Source organism: Scomber scombrus, chromosome 8, assembly GCF_963691925.1.
Source record: "Scomber scombrus chromosome 8, fScoSco1.1, whole genome shotgun sequence".
Classification (NCBI taxonomy): domain Eukaryota; kingdom Metazoa; phylum Chordata; class Actinopteri; order Scombriformes; family Scombridae; genus Scomber; species Scomber scombrus.
In genome coordinates, this window is record NC_084977.1 from 20,031,442 (window position 1) to 20,044,843 (window position 13,402).

Consider the following 13,402-nt stretch of genomic DNA (forward strand, 5'->3'; position numbering starts at 1 on the left):
ACATTTGTCCAAACCCTCTGAACAACTCATAAACTTTTCTCTGCATTTCTTTGCTACATGTGTAATTGCTTGTGAGGATTTAAGAAAAAAAAAAAAAAAAAACAGCCTCTTTTTCGTGTTAACCTGCATAAGACATATGTACTTTAAAACTTAAAGCCCACACTCTACTGACTCCACTCATGTAAGGTTTAATTCGTGCTTTGTGTTGGTGGTGTGAAAGCCAGTTCAGGAGTGTGATAGGGGGTCAGACGGCTGAGTGGCAGCAGGAAAAAGCGTGTCATGTTTGTTTGGAGGGTTCTTTGTCACACAAGCCACACCCCGTCAACCTTTTCCTGCCCTCCTCTTGGCCTTATTTAGCCCCCGCCGTGTCACCCAGAGGTCAGGGTGAGCATGCACACGCTACACGCCAGCTCACACATAAGCACCGACACTTACACATGAACAAGCAGACACACACACATAAAGATTGTAATGGTAGAGTGCATCATAGATGGAAGTGCCTTGAAGGACCTGCTTCTCATTCTCTAGACCTCATTAGCTGCTGATTTATCTCCCCCTCCTTCCTCCTAATGCTCTGGGTGGTTGGATGTGTGTGTGTGTGTGTGTGTGTGTGTGTGTGTGTGTGTGTGTGTGTGTGTGTGTGTGTGTGTGTGTGTGTGTGTGTGTGTGTGTGAGAGTAAGTGTGTGTGTATTGGAGGGGGATATTTTGCGAGAGAGAAAGAAATATTGTGTGTATTTCCATGGATTAGTGTCTGAGTATGTGTGTGTCTGAGAGAGAAGCACAGATTACGTGTGAGTGGTGGTATAATATGTTAGTGTGTGTTGGTCCGGAGGTATCAACTGGACACCGGGACTCTGTCATTCCACATTAGCCCTCCGTGAACACACTCGACCTGGGGTCAAACAGATTAATAAAAGATTTCACACACACACACACACATCTACTATGTGATTAAATATTCTGTAGCCCTGCTGCTTCATAATCATGACAAGTATACACAGTGCTCTGGTCCACCATTATCCATTTAGCATATTTTTGTCTTGTCTTGCAATAATCTGCTTGAACCCCCAGTGAGCTTATTATTGCCAAGGAAAAGTGCTTATAGCTGCGCGGAAAGGTAGGATTTTGGAAAGACAAGGAATTAACAAAAAAAAAACAACACTTCCCACCAAGACGAATACCTGCACTTTTATTGCACTCTGCAGTTAATAGGATGACTGTTTTTCAGAAAAATAATGCGTCTTTCTCTGTTGACATTTTCACTCATAATTATGTCACATTTTGTTTTGTGATGATAAAAAAGGATGGTGAAGCCGTTAAGGAGGTTAAGGAGCAGCTCTGGCGCTAATATGGCTGTAACTCTGCCCTACATAATTCATTGACTCCTGGGGAATTAATCTCTCAGGAGGACAAGCTTTTCTTTCTTTTTTTTTGCCTTTACCTGATTCCTTCTACATGCAGTCTCAAGAGATATTTCAGAGGAAGAACAGGGGAAGTAGGGATGTTTCGTCATGCGGCTCATTCCGAAGCCCTTTTTAAAGTAAAAATAAGCCAGAAACCAAAGAATTCAACTCGTAACACTGTCCTGTGATAAAGGAGGACAAATCACTCTAACTCCTTTGTCTTTGAAATATGAACCATTAAAGCACTTTGAATTGTCTCCAAATTGAGGACAATGTGATAACTATAACATTTTCTTGAGTGATAGTTTCTGCTCTGATGCAGTGCCAGTTGTGATTTGAGATAACATGAGGCATGAAAGTAGTTGATTTTCAAACCTACATTCTTTTTGCTATTAAAATAAACCCTTCATCCAGCAACTGATAACTTTTTTAAAAATGTTAGATAACAGCTGAACAGAACACAGAAATAAATTACCTATGATTGAACTCTACTGAGGTGGAATTTTGCATTTAGAAAAACTTATTTAGGTGCTGTGTGAGAGCTGAAGGCTTCAAATATATCTGCCATTATGTCTGTGGCTCAGTTTTCGTTTTCATTGGTGTTTCCTTATTCTTCTTCACAGTTCCCACATGTTAAAATGTCAACTCACCAAACCTTTTTCTTGCCTCCTCCTGTAGATGTGAAGAACCTGGAGAACTTCCATTTGGTAGAAAGCGTCCAGGAGCAGGTCAACGCAGCGCTGCTGGACTACGTCATGTGTAACTACCCGCAGCAAACGGACAAGTTTGGCCAGTTGCTCCTCCGGCTGCCTGAGATTCGAGCCATCAGCTTGCAGGCCGAAGAATACCTTTACTATAAACACCTGAATGGCGACGTGCCCTGCAACAACCTACTCATCGAAATGCTACATGCCAAGAGAGCCTAGGAGGGGGACTGCGCTACCCACAATGCAGCTGTATAGACACCTTAAGAGGTTTTGCTGTGGCCCAAAAACTCCCAAATAATGCTTTTACCAAACTCAACCTCCAGCCCACACATGACTGTGCCATGATGTGGAGGGTGGAGAACAGAGAATGTTGGCAACTCTTGTTTATATTCAGCTCATTTTGATGTTCAATTTACCACTTGAAGTAGTGATTTGGACTGACACACCTGCACATGTGCATACACATAAACAGCATATGGATCCCTTTATTCCGGAAAAAAATAAAGAGTCTGAAAGAAGAGCCGCTCCTCCTCAACCACACAGAAAAAGACAATATTTAAAAGGACAAAAAAGAAAAACACTTGAAACAAACACTGCATTTGACTCTATGAGATGGTATCTAATCGTCTGCACGAGCACAGACTATCAAGATTGGCAGGCTGCAACTTACAGAGGTAACAACCCTTGAGTGTTTTAGCGCTCGTGACACTGTTAGAGGCTTTTTGTGCTGAGAAAGGAAGCTGTGTGACACCGCAAATCTTTCAGACAGCTTTGTGACAAGAGCGGTGGTTTGTTTCGGTCGACGATCCTCCGGTGTGCTCACTGAACTCACTGAGATGGGCTTTTAGGCTGTCGTTGGTACTGTGAAGACGAACGGACATGCAGTCTACCAGGCTAGAGACTCTTACCTGCCATCATGTCTGTTTTTTGAACTCACAAGAGATGCCTGCCACGGCAGCTTGACCTGACTGAAAAGGGAGAACTGATGGTTAAAAAAACAATGGTCTAAAAAGAAATGTCCTTTCATGAACAAAATGATAAATAGGCCAGTAAGAAGAAAAATGACATGTTTTTGTTCTCTTGTAATGGACGTCATTTACTCCTCGTGGTCACCTTGTGGTTCCCCTTTCTTATTTCACATCCCTGAATCATCTTAAACTATGTACCTCAGAAAGACCAGTGTTAAATAAATTCAATTAATAATGTCAGCTGAAACAATTGTATTTATAGCCATTTTTTCCTGCAAAAACACACCCTCCCTTTTATTATTTCATCAAAACTGGAACAAAACAAAGCGTTATTCTGGAGACGCAGAAGGATTTAATCTGCCTTTGTCCTGGAAAGACCAAAGCCTGCTGCAGAACAGAAGAAGGAAATTACAAAAAAACCTTTATAATCAGTATTATAACAGAAGGGAAAAAAAAGATTTGTGATGTCACAGTTATGTGAGTCTTGCCTTATTTCATTACCATGCTAGCTAAACCGTGCAGATGTGAATGAAAATATGTACAAATATATATATAAAGTATTAATGTTGTAAAAATTAAAAAAAAAGAATAATTCAACAGGTGTTTACATTCACGTGGTCATATGGGAGAGAACTGTGATGAAGCATAAATTGCAAAGCAATGATTTCCTAAAAAATGAAATCGATGAAATGAAAAAAAAAAGAAGAAAAAAAGATCCTTCTGGTTTGCTTTTTTGGTGTGTGTACAGTGTTTTTTTTATTTGTTTAAGCAGTACTTAAATTATGTCGTGAGACACTAAAATCAAAAAGGAATCACACTTAAAATATTAATTTCTATCTGTGTCTGCTGGCTTTCAAACATTTGTTCCTTATGTATTGCTGTAAAAGGGTTCCGTTTCACTTTCAACCTTTTTTTTTTGGTGGTTTTTTAGAACTTTTTTTCTGTATTATTTACAGTGCTTTTACCTTTTTGATGTACAGTATGTCACTGGTTACGCTTAATAATGAAGATAATTTATTGCGTCTCTGGGTTTCCATCTTTGTGTTACATGACGTGAGGTGTCCGCGCCAGAATAAATTTGTTTACTGTAGCATGTTCTTGTTTTGTTTCCACACGTAGTTCAGAGATGCAGATCTGGAGCAAAAATAATGGGCTTTCAAGAACAAAAAAACAAAAAATCTAAAAAACAAAACAAAAAAAGTAAAAAAAAAGAAAGGAAAAATCACCACATTTTTTTTTGTCTTTTTAAATGTTAATGCAAGTTTGAGTCTGTACATTCAAAAGAGTATTGTATTTAAGTGAGTAGGTGTGAAAGGTGTTTGTGCTGCATTCGTTTTTCTTACTGAATTTCAACCTGCGTCATTACTCTGTCCACTTTGCTCCTATACCAAAGACTGCATCTTTCCCCCTGTGAGCTGTGACTTCTGGTCTTGTTTCCAAAATGAACATAACCGGCTTGTTTCTTTTTAGATTATTTTCCCCTGTCTTAAATGTTTGGCATCCTAAATTATTCACATGTACAGTAGTTGTTGTTACAGTTTTTTCAAAATGTTTTCAAACTTGCCTCCCGAAACAAGCTGGGGTGTTTGTTTACCTGTCGACATTTTGTTAATTAAGATATAGAATGATCAAAAGTATTTCAATGGCTTGTTTAATGCTCAAAAAACTTCCCTTAAATACCATTAAGCTGTTCATGATCTCAAACTCTAATTTTTTGATCTTCATCCTCATTATTTATGTTCATTGATCAGACAATCTTTCCTTACTCTCTGAATTTCTGTGTTTAGGTTCTGCAGCTGCCTTGGACTTCCTATAACATACAGGCAAACTCCATATGACATGCAGTCATGCAGATTAATGTGGTCATTGCAGAAGTCCTTCATGTTTGTTATAATACTGCTAAAAGTCCTGCTACACCTCCAAGTTGAGTTTGTTTGAAGATATAATTTAGTAAAGCTTGATGAAAAATGGTCACCTGTCACTTCACTGGTCTGAAATCCAGTTCATTGCTTTACAACAAACTAATCTGTGGCTGAAGAGTAACTGTAAGGACAGACTTGATTGCAGGATATAAACTTAAACGAAGACTTTAACAATGACTACAGTAGCTTTGTGCATTCACCTACTTGTGTACGCTGTCAACACATGGGTACACAGAACATCAAAATGCTATTTTCCTTACGCTTGTCCATGACCTTTTTCTCCCTTTGCTGACATTCTGACTTCCCCTGTCACATCGCTACCTGGTCCTGGGGAGTGTCTCTCTGAGGCTAATTGAATTTTTCCTCATATTTCAATAAATAATTATTATGCTTATAACACCAGATTCCAGCTTCCTCCGCACACTAACACAGCCAGATCAATTGTATGTATCTTTTAATGGGAAACACTGAATAGCTATTCAAACAACCCTCTCAACATTTTATAGAATCACAGCATGAAGCAATGAGAGATGAATTCATGAGTCATATACAGAATTACAAAATGTGTTATTTTCTAGTGAAAAATGTTTCTGTTTCTTAATTCCTGGTGAGGTTGGCATGAAGAGAGAAAAACACATGAAACTGACATGAAAGATTTTTATTTTCTCCCAAACACAGTATATGCTGTGGAAAGAAAAATAGGTACCTTATTTCTCAAATAGTGTGTGTGTCTTTGGGACATTGTTCTTTAAACACATGTTTTCTTGTGATAAGCAACAGCTGGGGACTATAAATATAGGGGGAAATGGTTTCACTGTATTTTTTATCTGTACAGGTATGTCCATGGGCTGAATCCAAATCTATATACAGAAATATCACTTTGCTGTTTCTTTTTTGTCTTCTTATTTTGTCCTTTATTTAAAAGTCTGACAGTAGAGTAACAGAAAACATGATGAAAGAGAGAGTGATGACCTGAATGAAATCAGTTACATGATATGTACAGTATCTCACACTATGTGGTCACAAGGGTGCCCCATTACTCTGTTAATATAATAGCAGTTGCAGTACTATCACACACTTTACTGGACAATATAATGCTTTCACAAGCAAATGTAAGTACCATGAGAGAGTACATGCATGAAAAACACAAGAAAACACAATCATTTTAAGTCAAAATACACAATGCGCCATTAGTGAAAACTTGAAATTTAAGTTAACATAAAATTTATATTTGAGGCATTTAGATTACATTCTTATTTAGCACATCATACAATGAGTGTTTTAAGGCAGTCGTCCTCACTGAAAATACCTGCAATATTTAGGAATGCAGTGCTCAGGGGCACAGGCCTAACAAACATTCATGTGTCTCAATGATCACAGGTGAAGTGAAGAAAAAAGGAGCCAGAGTAATAAGGAAACATCCGATTAATTCTGACGAAAAAAATTGACTCACAATTTCAAACTACAATCCCCATCACACCTGCCAGGTCAGTCTACGTAGACGAGGCCATAGCTTTTCTGAGGTGCATGGCTGCGAGGGAAACAGGAAGCTGTTAACTCAAGATCCATAGGAACGTGAAGACTACAACCAGTCGGCAAGGCGTCCACTTCTGAGGGAGGAGGCTCCTGGTTGGATGAAAGAGATGGGCAAGCGGGGGGTGTTAAATCACTTTATGAAAAAGTATTCATTTGCACTGCAATCAGACTATAAGTATAAATACAAAACCTCAGAGGTACATATGGAAGGACTTGAGGAACATTTCCAAATCAATATTAATTGAATAACAACATACAGGATTTGTACTGTGTGTCTTTACTCATTTTATTGAAGCTTATTTTATCAGTGAATCTGGTCACACACACACAAACACACACACACACACACGCTCCTCTTTAAAATACAGCACTTCATTTCAACAACTACATACACTTTATGATGTATAATAATAATACTTAATAGAAAATGTCTTATATGTTGCTTTGTTTGAAGTTTCCTTCATGAGTCAGGGAGTGTTTCCTTCTGATCAGTTTGACTCGGGAACATCTTGTCTTATATCACTGACCAGTTGTACTTGTGTCCTTGTGTCTGTACATGTTTTTCACTGAGCAGTTTCTGTTATAGCAATTTAAATATTTATTTTCAAACAATGAATTAATTAAATGGCAAAATATTTACACACACACACACACACACACACACACACACACACACACACACACACACACACACACACACACACACACACACACACACACACACACACACACACACACACACACACACACACACACACAAATATATGGACCTCTATTAAAAGATTTCTGGTATTACAAAGTTATTTTTGGCATGCCGTTAATGAACCTTTACTTTATTAAGGTAAAAATGACCTACTACTTTGTTGTATAATAATATTGGGATTGTAAGAGTCTCTCTGCATTACCTCAACTGAAAGAATCAAAGTACAACAAAAACTGCTGACATTGTTTATGTAATGCAACATGTGCAGCAGGATATGAATTTCCTTCATTTTCAGAATTTTTAGAAACAAAAATCCAGCAATGATAGCTAACAGGTTTTTAAAATGTCTCTTATAAATGTAATAAACACTTTTGAACATCTATTCTTTTTTTCTCCCATGAAGCTAATTAGATGAGGGATGATCTGATTGCTGACAATGTTAGTGATGCTCTCATGCAGCATTAAGGATGCTGGTCACAGCCGGGCAAGCGGCCAGCTTGATCCCAGGCACACAGCATTGAAATCCTCACTTGGAGCTTGGCTTGCAGTGCCTGGCCTCCTGTCTGTAAATGTGTTAAACCTGCTTTCACTCGCCCTGAATTTGTATAAATAATGTATATACATTTATCCACAGACTCTAACAAGTGCAGCCTCAGGTGAAAATACTCAGAAATGCATGCTATGCGCATCCCCGAAGGTGGACATCAGCTCCGAACCGACCAACTCAAAAAGATAACCACACAGAGAGCAAGAAAAAAAGAACAAAAAAAAAAACCCACAAATGAATAACTTGCCAAAAGCAACATAAACACACATACACACAGTTCTGCTCACACACACAAACAGATGCAGTGCTGTCAGTTTCTAAACAAGTTTTCCTTTCCGTCACACAAACAGCCCCAAGTTGTGTCTGCCAGTGTTATGTGAAGCTTTTAAACTCTGGAACCACATCACTCGTGTTTACTGAGATGTGCTTGTATGTTTCCCTACATTGTCAAAGCATAGTCAAAGAGAAAGAGACTGAGGGCAGGAGAAAAAACAAAAGCTTTTGGCAGTGTTCCAAGATTGCAAGAAAAGGTGCAACTGTATGCTGGAATAAGTCAGTTTGGTGCTAAGTCTGGTTTCAGGCAGGCCTGGAGGCTCAAGAGGCCTGAGAAAACTAAACTAAATGAACACCCGCCAAGCGTCTCATGCTGGTAAAACTTGTCTTTAGTGGATTCATCAATAACAGTGAGCCATCACAACAAACGGTGACTTCATAAATTACAATATTACAACACATTGTTTATAGTTTATTGTTTGCTTCATGTAAATAATTGTTCCAAGTGACCACATGAGTAGGAAAAAACACACAGTATCTGAGTCTGCTCACATGTATGAATTGACATTCTTGGTCATCAAGTTGAATATAGGCTATAATTGTCTATTTCCACCTCAGTCGTTTAGTGGATCTGTATTTTTACTGCTGAACAAACTGCTAGTTCATCTGGGCAGCGAACACAAAGCCATTTTTGACACTGGTTATATTTGTGGTATTTAGTCACAATATCAGATTTTTTCTGCATGTTTTAAGCTTCTTGTTTAATCAGTATAGAGCCATCTGACTTAAATAACCATCATTTTAATTCAAAAGTTAAACCTCAACAAAAAGACAAACATTTTAATGTGAGACATTAGTACTATGAAATGTAATATTAAAAGAGCTTTGGCAACTATTTCAAACTGATATCAGAAAGAGTGTTTAGTCCTGATTTTATATAACAAGCACTGATATCAAATTAACATTCAATGGCATTTTATTTAAATATTCCTCATATATCAAGATATACTTAACATGTTAATAGCCATCTAAAAATGATTTGGAAATAATCTCAGGAACCAGAGGAAACAATTTATTGAATTTAATGGATAAATAAAATGGTTTATTCATCTGTGGTGGATGTTCACATATGACGAACAAGGAGGCTAAAAGGAAACAGCACAACTCTTCGGAGAGGCAATTAGCCAACTTTCTAATCACTTACACCAAACAGCAACTAGGGGAACCATTGTTTGGCGGCCTGATGGACAAACTTTAAAAATCTAAAGATCAAATTAATAGGCAAGCATTGTTAATGGGAACACTCACCATTGTTATGCAAAAGCCTCACTGTGGCATGCAAAACAAATACACTAAGGTTTGGAGATGGAATGGTTCGAAGGCCGCTGCCGTTTCATTTCAAAGCATGCATTATACATCATTGTGCATAAAGAGGAAGCCTACAGCATTATGATGTTTTTTTCCACGATGATTATCCTTTATTAGTCATTAAAAAGAGAGCGAGACAGAGAGAAAAAATACAACTTTTAAGCACCTGAACCTCGCTGCCAGCATTCCATTAATTGCCTGCACAATGGGGAGAGCCTTTGGAGATTTTTCAATTTCAAAAAATGAGGAGCATGCATTCAGTCGTGCTCATGTTATACCGGCACTTAAATCCTACAGAGCTCCCATAAAAAAGGACTCAAGGTTGCATCCGATTGAAAGCCTCCAACTACAGCCACTTCAGAAATCCATTTAGCAAGCGGGGGGTTAGAACATCTAATTCAAACAGTCGCCCTGTTAAAACGGTTGCACCAATGTCTTTTAAAAACACACACACACACTTTCAGACGCACACTTTTCTCCGGTGTTTGCTTGGCTCCATTGTAAGAAAAATGAACCTGGCACATAGAGAGATGGCAAGACACAAAGAATTAATCTTGCCAGACCTCAGCCAAGTGGCGAAGGTGAATGCTTTGCTGCACATGGAATCTTGACCTTTGCTTTGCCAGTGTCAAAACAAGTGCTCCACGGGGAAGACAAAGAAAGAGGTCTGTGGCATCTGCAGTAACATGACAACCCGAATGTCACGACACTGTTCTTCAGCTGAAGAATTCTGAGTCTGCATCAAGTGCTGGAGGTCATGTCTTCTGAGTAAGACATTGTGTCCAAATGAAAAAGAAATTTCAAGGAATAATTATGGTCTTGGTTTCTTGTCAAATAATCTTTAGTAAGCAAAAACAAAGAAAAAAAACTAAGACAAACTAAACTGAGAAAGGGAGTGAACATTTGTAGACAAATGAAATAATGTTTCATTTGATGACAGACTACTGTAGTGTGAATTCTTGAGCCATAGGAGGCTATTACAATTTAAAGTTATTGTTATTCATTTATATATTTGTATTTTTGTTATTATTTGAACTTGAACTCCTCAATAGTGAACTGCAAAACCTGTGACTTTTTTATTTTACCATTATTACTGTGGGGATAATTAAATTAATCACTTCCTGAGAGTGAGAAATGATTTTTCCTGGAAAAGACTGCAGAGTATTACAAAGCCATGTACTCAGAAACAAAAGAGTCTGTGACAAGTGCTTTGGCAAAGAAAACAAGCTGTAAGAATCAGGACACCCACACACTATTATCACTAGCTCATTCATTTACTCCTCAGGAAGTTTCAGCCTTCAATCCTATACCAAGTGTTTCAAATAGCAAGAGCAAAGAGATTAATAACCTGAGAATAGACTGAATTCCTGCTGTGACAACAACCAATGGCACATTATCAAAACAGACATTTAAAGTATTTAGTAATGTTTTTTTCCTCCTCTTTACAAAAGTACACACACAAGAGAGCACAAAAACACCACTTAAATACTTTTTTTTAAAACTACATTGAATTACTGTTTACTTCCCCTGAGGCTGCTTCATACTCAACCACAACACTGACCTAACAGAGTCTTATCTCTAGTTTATACAAAAATCTAAGAATAAAATTAATTATTTATGTTGCGGGGGCAGATTTCTGTCTCTATATATCAAATTCCCCACTTGTAATAGTGTGTAACATGATTAATACATAATGCAATTACACACACACCTGCATGTGAATATTTTCAAATAATTTGTTGCATTACAGACTTAAAATTAAAACAACATACTTAGCAAAAAGGGTCTTAATCATTTCTAAAGTCAGTGGGTCTTTTCATTCATACTAAAATGGATGGACGTACAATAAAATGTATATTCAATGGCATGAACTGCAGATGGGTGGCGGCCTCAGATCCAATCACATAAAACCAGAACATTTGAAGTCTCGCAGGACCACAGGCAGCCTTGAGCTGTGACCTCCTGCTGGAGAGTGGAGTAATCAACACATAACATGACCATCACCCATCACACAAGCATTCACACTTCAAACATCTACTATGCCTGAATATAAAAGGATCTATGGACAGTAGCTGTGTGTCATAACTTAAATTAAACAAACACAGATATAGACTTGATGATGTCTTTTGTGTGAACACTAACTTTTAAATAACTGAACTGAGAGAAATGGCTGCTGCAAAATAAAGGCAGAAAATGATTGGCCCAGCACAGTTTTTACCAAAGACTGACTGCTTTCCATCAATATCCTGTACAATTTAAACCATATGCCTGAGGAGGTGATGTAAAGTATATGAATAAACACTTTTACAGACTAGTCTTAATGTAAGAGTTTTCCTTGAGTCTTTAACGTTAAGTGTTTGTTTACAGTGCTAAGCATTTTTGTTTTTTTACTGCAGAGTGCTACATAAATATTGCAAAACATACATTTGCATACTGTATATTCCATAGTTACAAAATAACAAAAGATTCAGCTCCAGTTCATTTTAGTGCCTGTTAGTATGTGTCTATGTACATGTGTGTCCACAGATGGATGTAAGTAGAAGCACACGTGTCTCTGCACATACATCTGCACGTCTGTTGCTGAGATCAATATCACAACCCTTAAGAGGGCTGAATCAAGCAAAAAGAAACTTTCCTTTCATCTTTCCTCCCCTCCATGCCTCTTTTCTTTCCTTCTCTGTTTCAGACTGCCACGGACAATTGCTGGCAGGCCTTCAGATGCAAACAGCTGCTCTCACATTGTCACTGTGATGGGAAACTGATTATTTAGTCTGCCGTCCCTCTCCTGGGACAGCAACATTTTCTGTAAGCTACTGAGGACTCTTAAGAGGCTGGGTCCTTTGCCAGAGGCAGCAATAACACTGTAACAGAGGCTGCTATAAATGAACATCACAGACTTAAACATAGTTCTGAAAAAGAAGAGTATGGGCCCCAGGGAGGATCTTTGGGGAACATCCCTTCACCATATGATCAGGGCTGGTTTAGAGAGGCCAGGAGTAAAGTGCCTCTCGCCACCTAGAATTCTGGGTTTGTTAAGCTGGTGTGGATCGATCTGACATCGACAAGGCCTGGCTCCAGTCTATTAAATAATTAAAAAAACAACACAACTATAGACTTTTCCCTGTCATTTATAAACTAAAAAATCATACCAGCATTTGCTTTTCAGGATTCTTGGACTGGCACTGCTTGCTGATAGGGAAACCAACAAGGAAACAGTTAAGTTTAAAGGCTTTATGTGGACTGGACCCTGTTGGACATCATTATAATAGCTTGTCTTGGTTTCTGAGGCAGCTGCCCCCCTACACCACGAGACAAAAACCCAACCCAACACATCAATGTACACTCTGTGCTTTGTCTCTACTGTCTCCCTTTCCTGTGACGACAGTTTCATTGCTTCAATCACTGAATGCTCTTGCTACTACATTTAAAGCTACCATCTGATCAACTCCCCACCTTCAAACTATAACACAGATTACACAGAATCTAGATTTACATTTGTGAAGTATTTTCTCCCTTGTTATGCCATCGTCCTTGAACCTTAAAGAAAGACAATAATCTTTGTGAAAAAAAATAGCACATGAATCCTTTTACAAATAAACAATTTAACTTATGAGCAATACAACATATTCTTACTCAGTCGATTAGTCAGCTAGCTGACTTCATGATTCTTCTCCTCTTCTGTACTTTGTTTTGGCATCCAATATTATCCTGTAATTTACACTTGTGGCTACAATGGCTGCAAACAGTTGCAAAGGATAACTTTAAGGCAGAATACTTCAACAAGCCAAATAGGTTCTGCTCATTTTGTCTCTCACTGTTTATTCAGTCTCACAAAGATAAGCTGCAGGCAGCATAATTTGCTTAAATAGCCTATTGAATCACTTCAACATCGTTTTCAACAGAGTGAACGGTGTGATATGTGAATGGGCGCCAATACATCCTAAGGGATGGCCTTAGGTCTGAGAACATTATAA

General features: G+C 38.2%; 2 protein-coding genes and 1 long non-coding RNA gene across 4 annotated transcripts in view; 2 read left to right on the plus strand and 1 right to left on the minus strand.

Moving 5' to 3' along the window:
- LOC133984744 (uncharacterized) overlaps positions 1–114 on the plus strand; it is an 18,895-nt gene extending 18,781 nt beyond the window's left edge. Inside the window, exon 2 of the long non-coding RNA XR_009925428.1 lies at positions 1–114. This exon is cut by the window's left edge and continues 17,414 nt beyond it. This is a non-coding gene — a long non-coding RNA (uncharacterized LOC133984744).
- Positions 1–4,169, plus strand: part of nr5a2 (nuclear receptor subfamily 5, group A, member 2) — a 70,439-nt gene extending 66,270 nt beyond the window's left edge. For both annotated transcript variants that reach the window (XM_062424203.1, XM_062424204.1), the window contains exon 8: positions 2,083–4,169. In XM_062424203.1, the coding sequence (XP_062280187.1) occupies positions 2,083–2,330 (248 nt within the window). In that variant the 3' untranslated portion in view covers positions 2,331–4,169. The remainder of the gene's footprint in view (positions 1–2,082) is intronic.
- The window catches only part of LOC133984743 (adhesion G-protein coupled receptor D2), a 95,047-nt gene continuing 85,131 nt past the window's right edge, over positions 3,487–13,402 (minus strand). Inside the window, exon 25 of the mRNA XM_062424205.1 lies at positions 3,487–6,627. Coding sequence (XP_062280189.1) covers positions 6,490–6,627 — 138 coding nt within the window. The 3' untranslated portion in view covers positions 3,487–6,489. The remainder of the gene's footprint in view (positions 6,628–13,402) is intronic.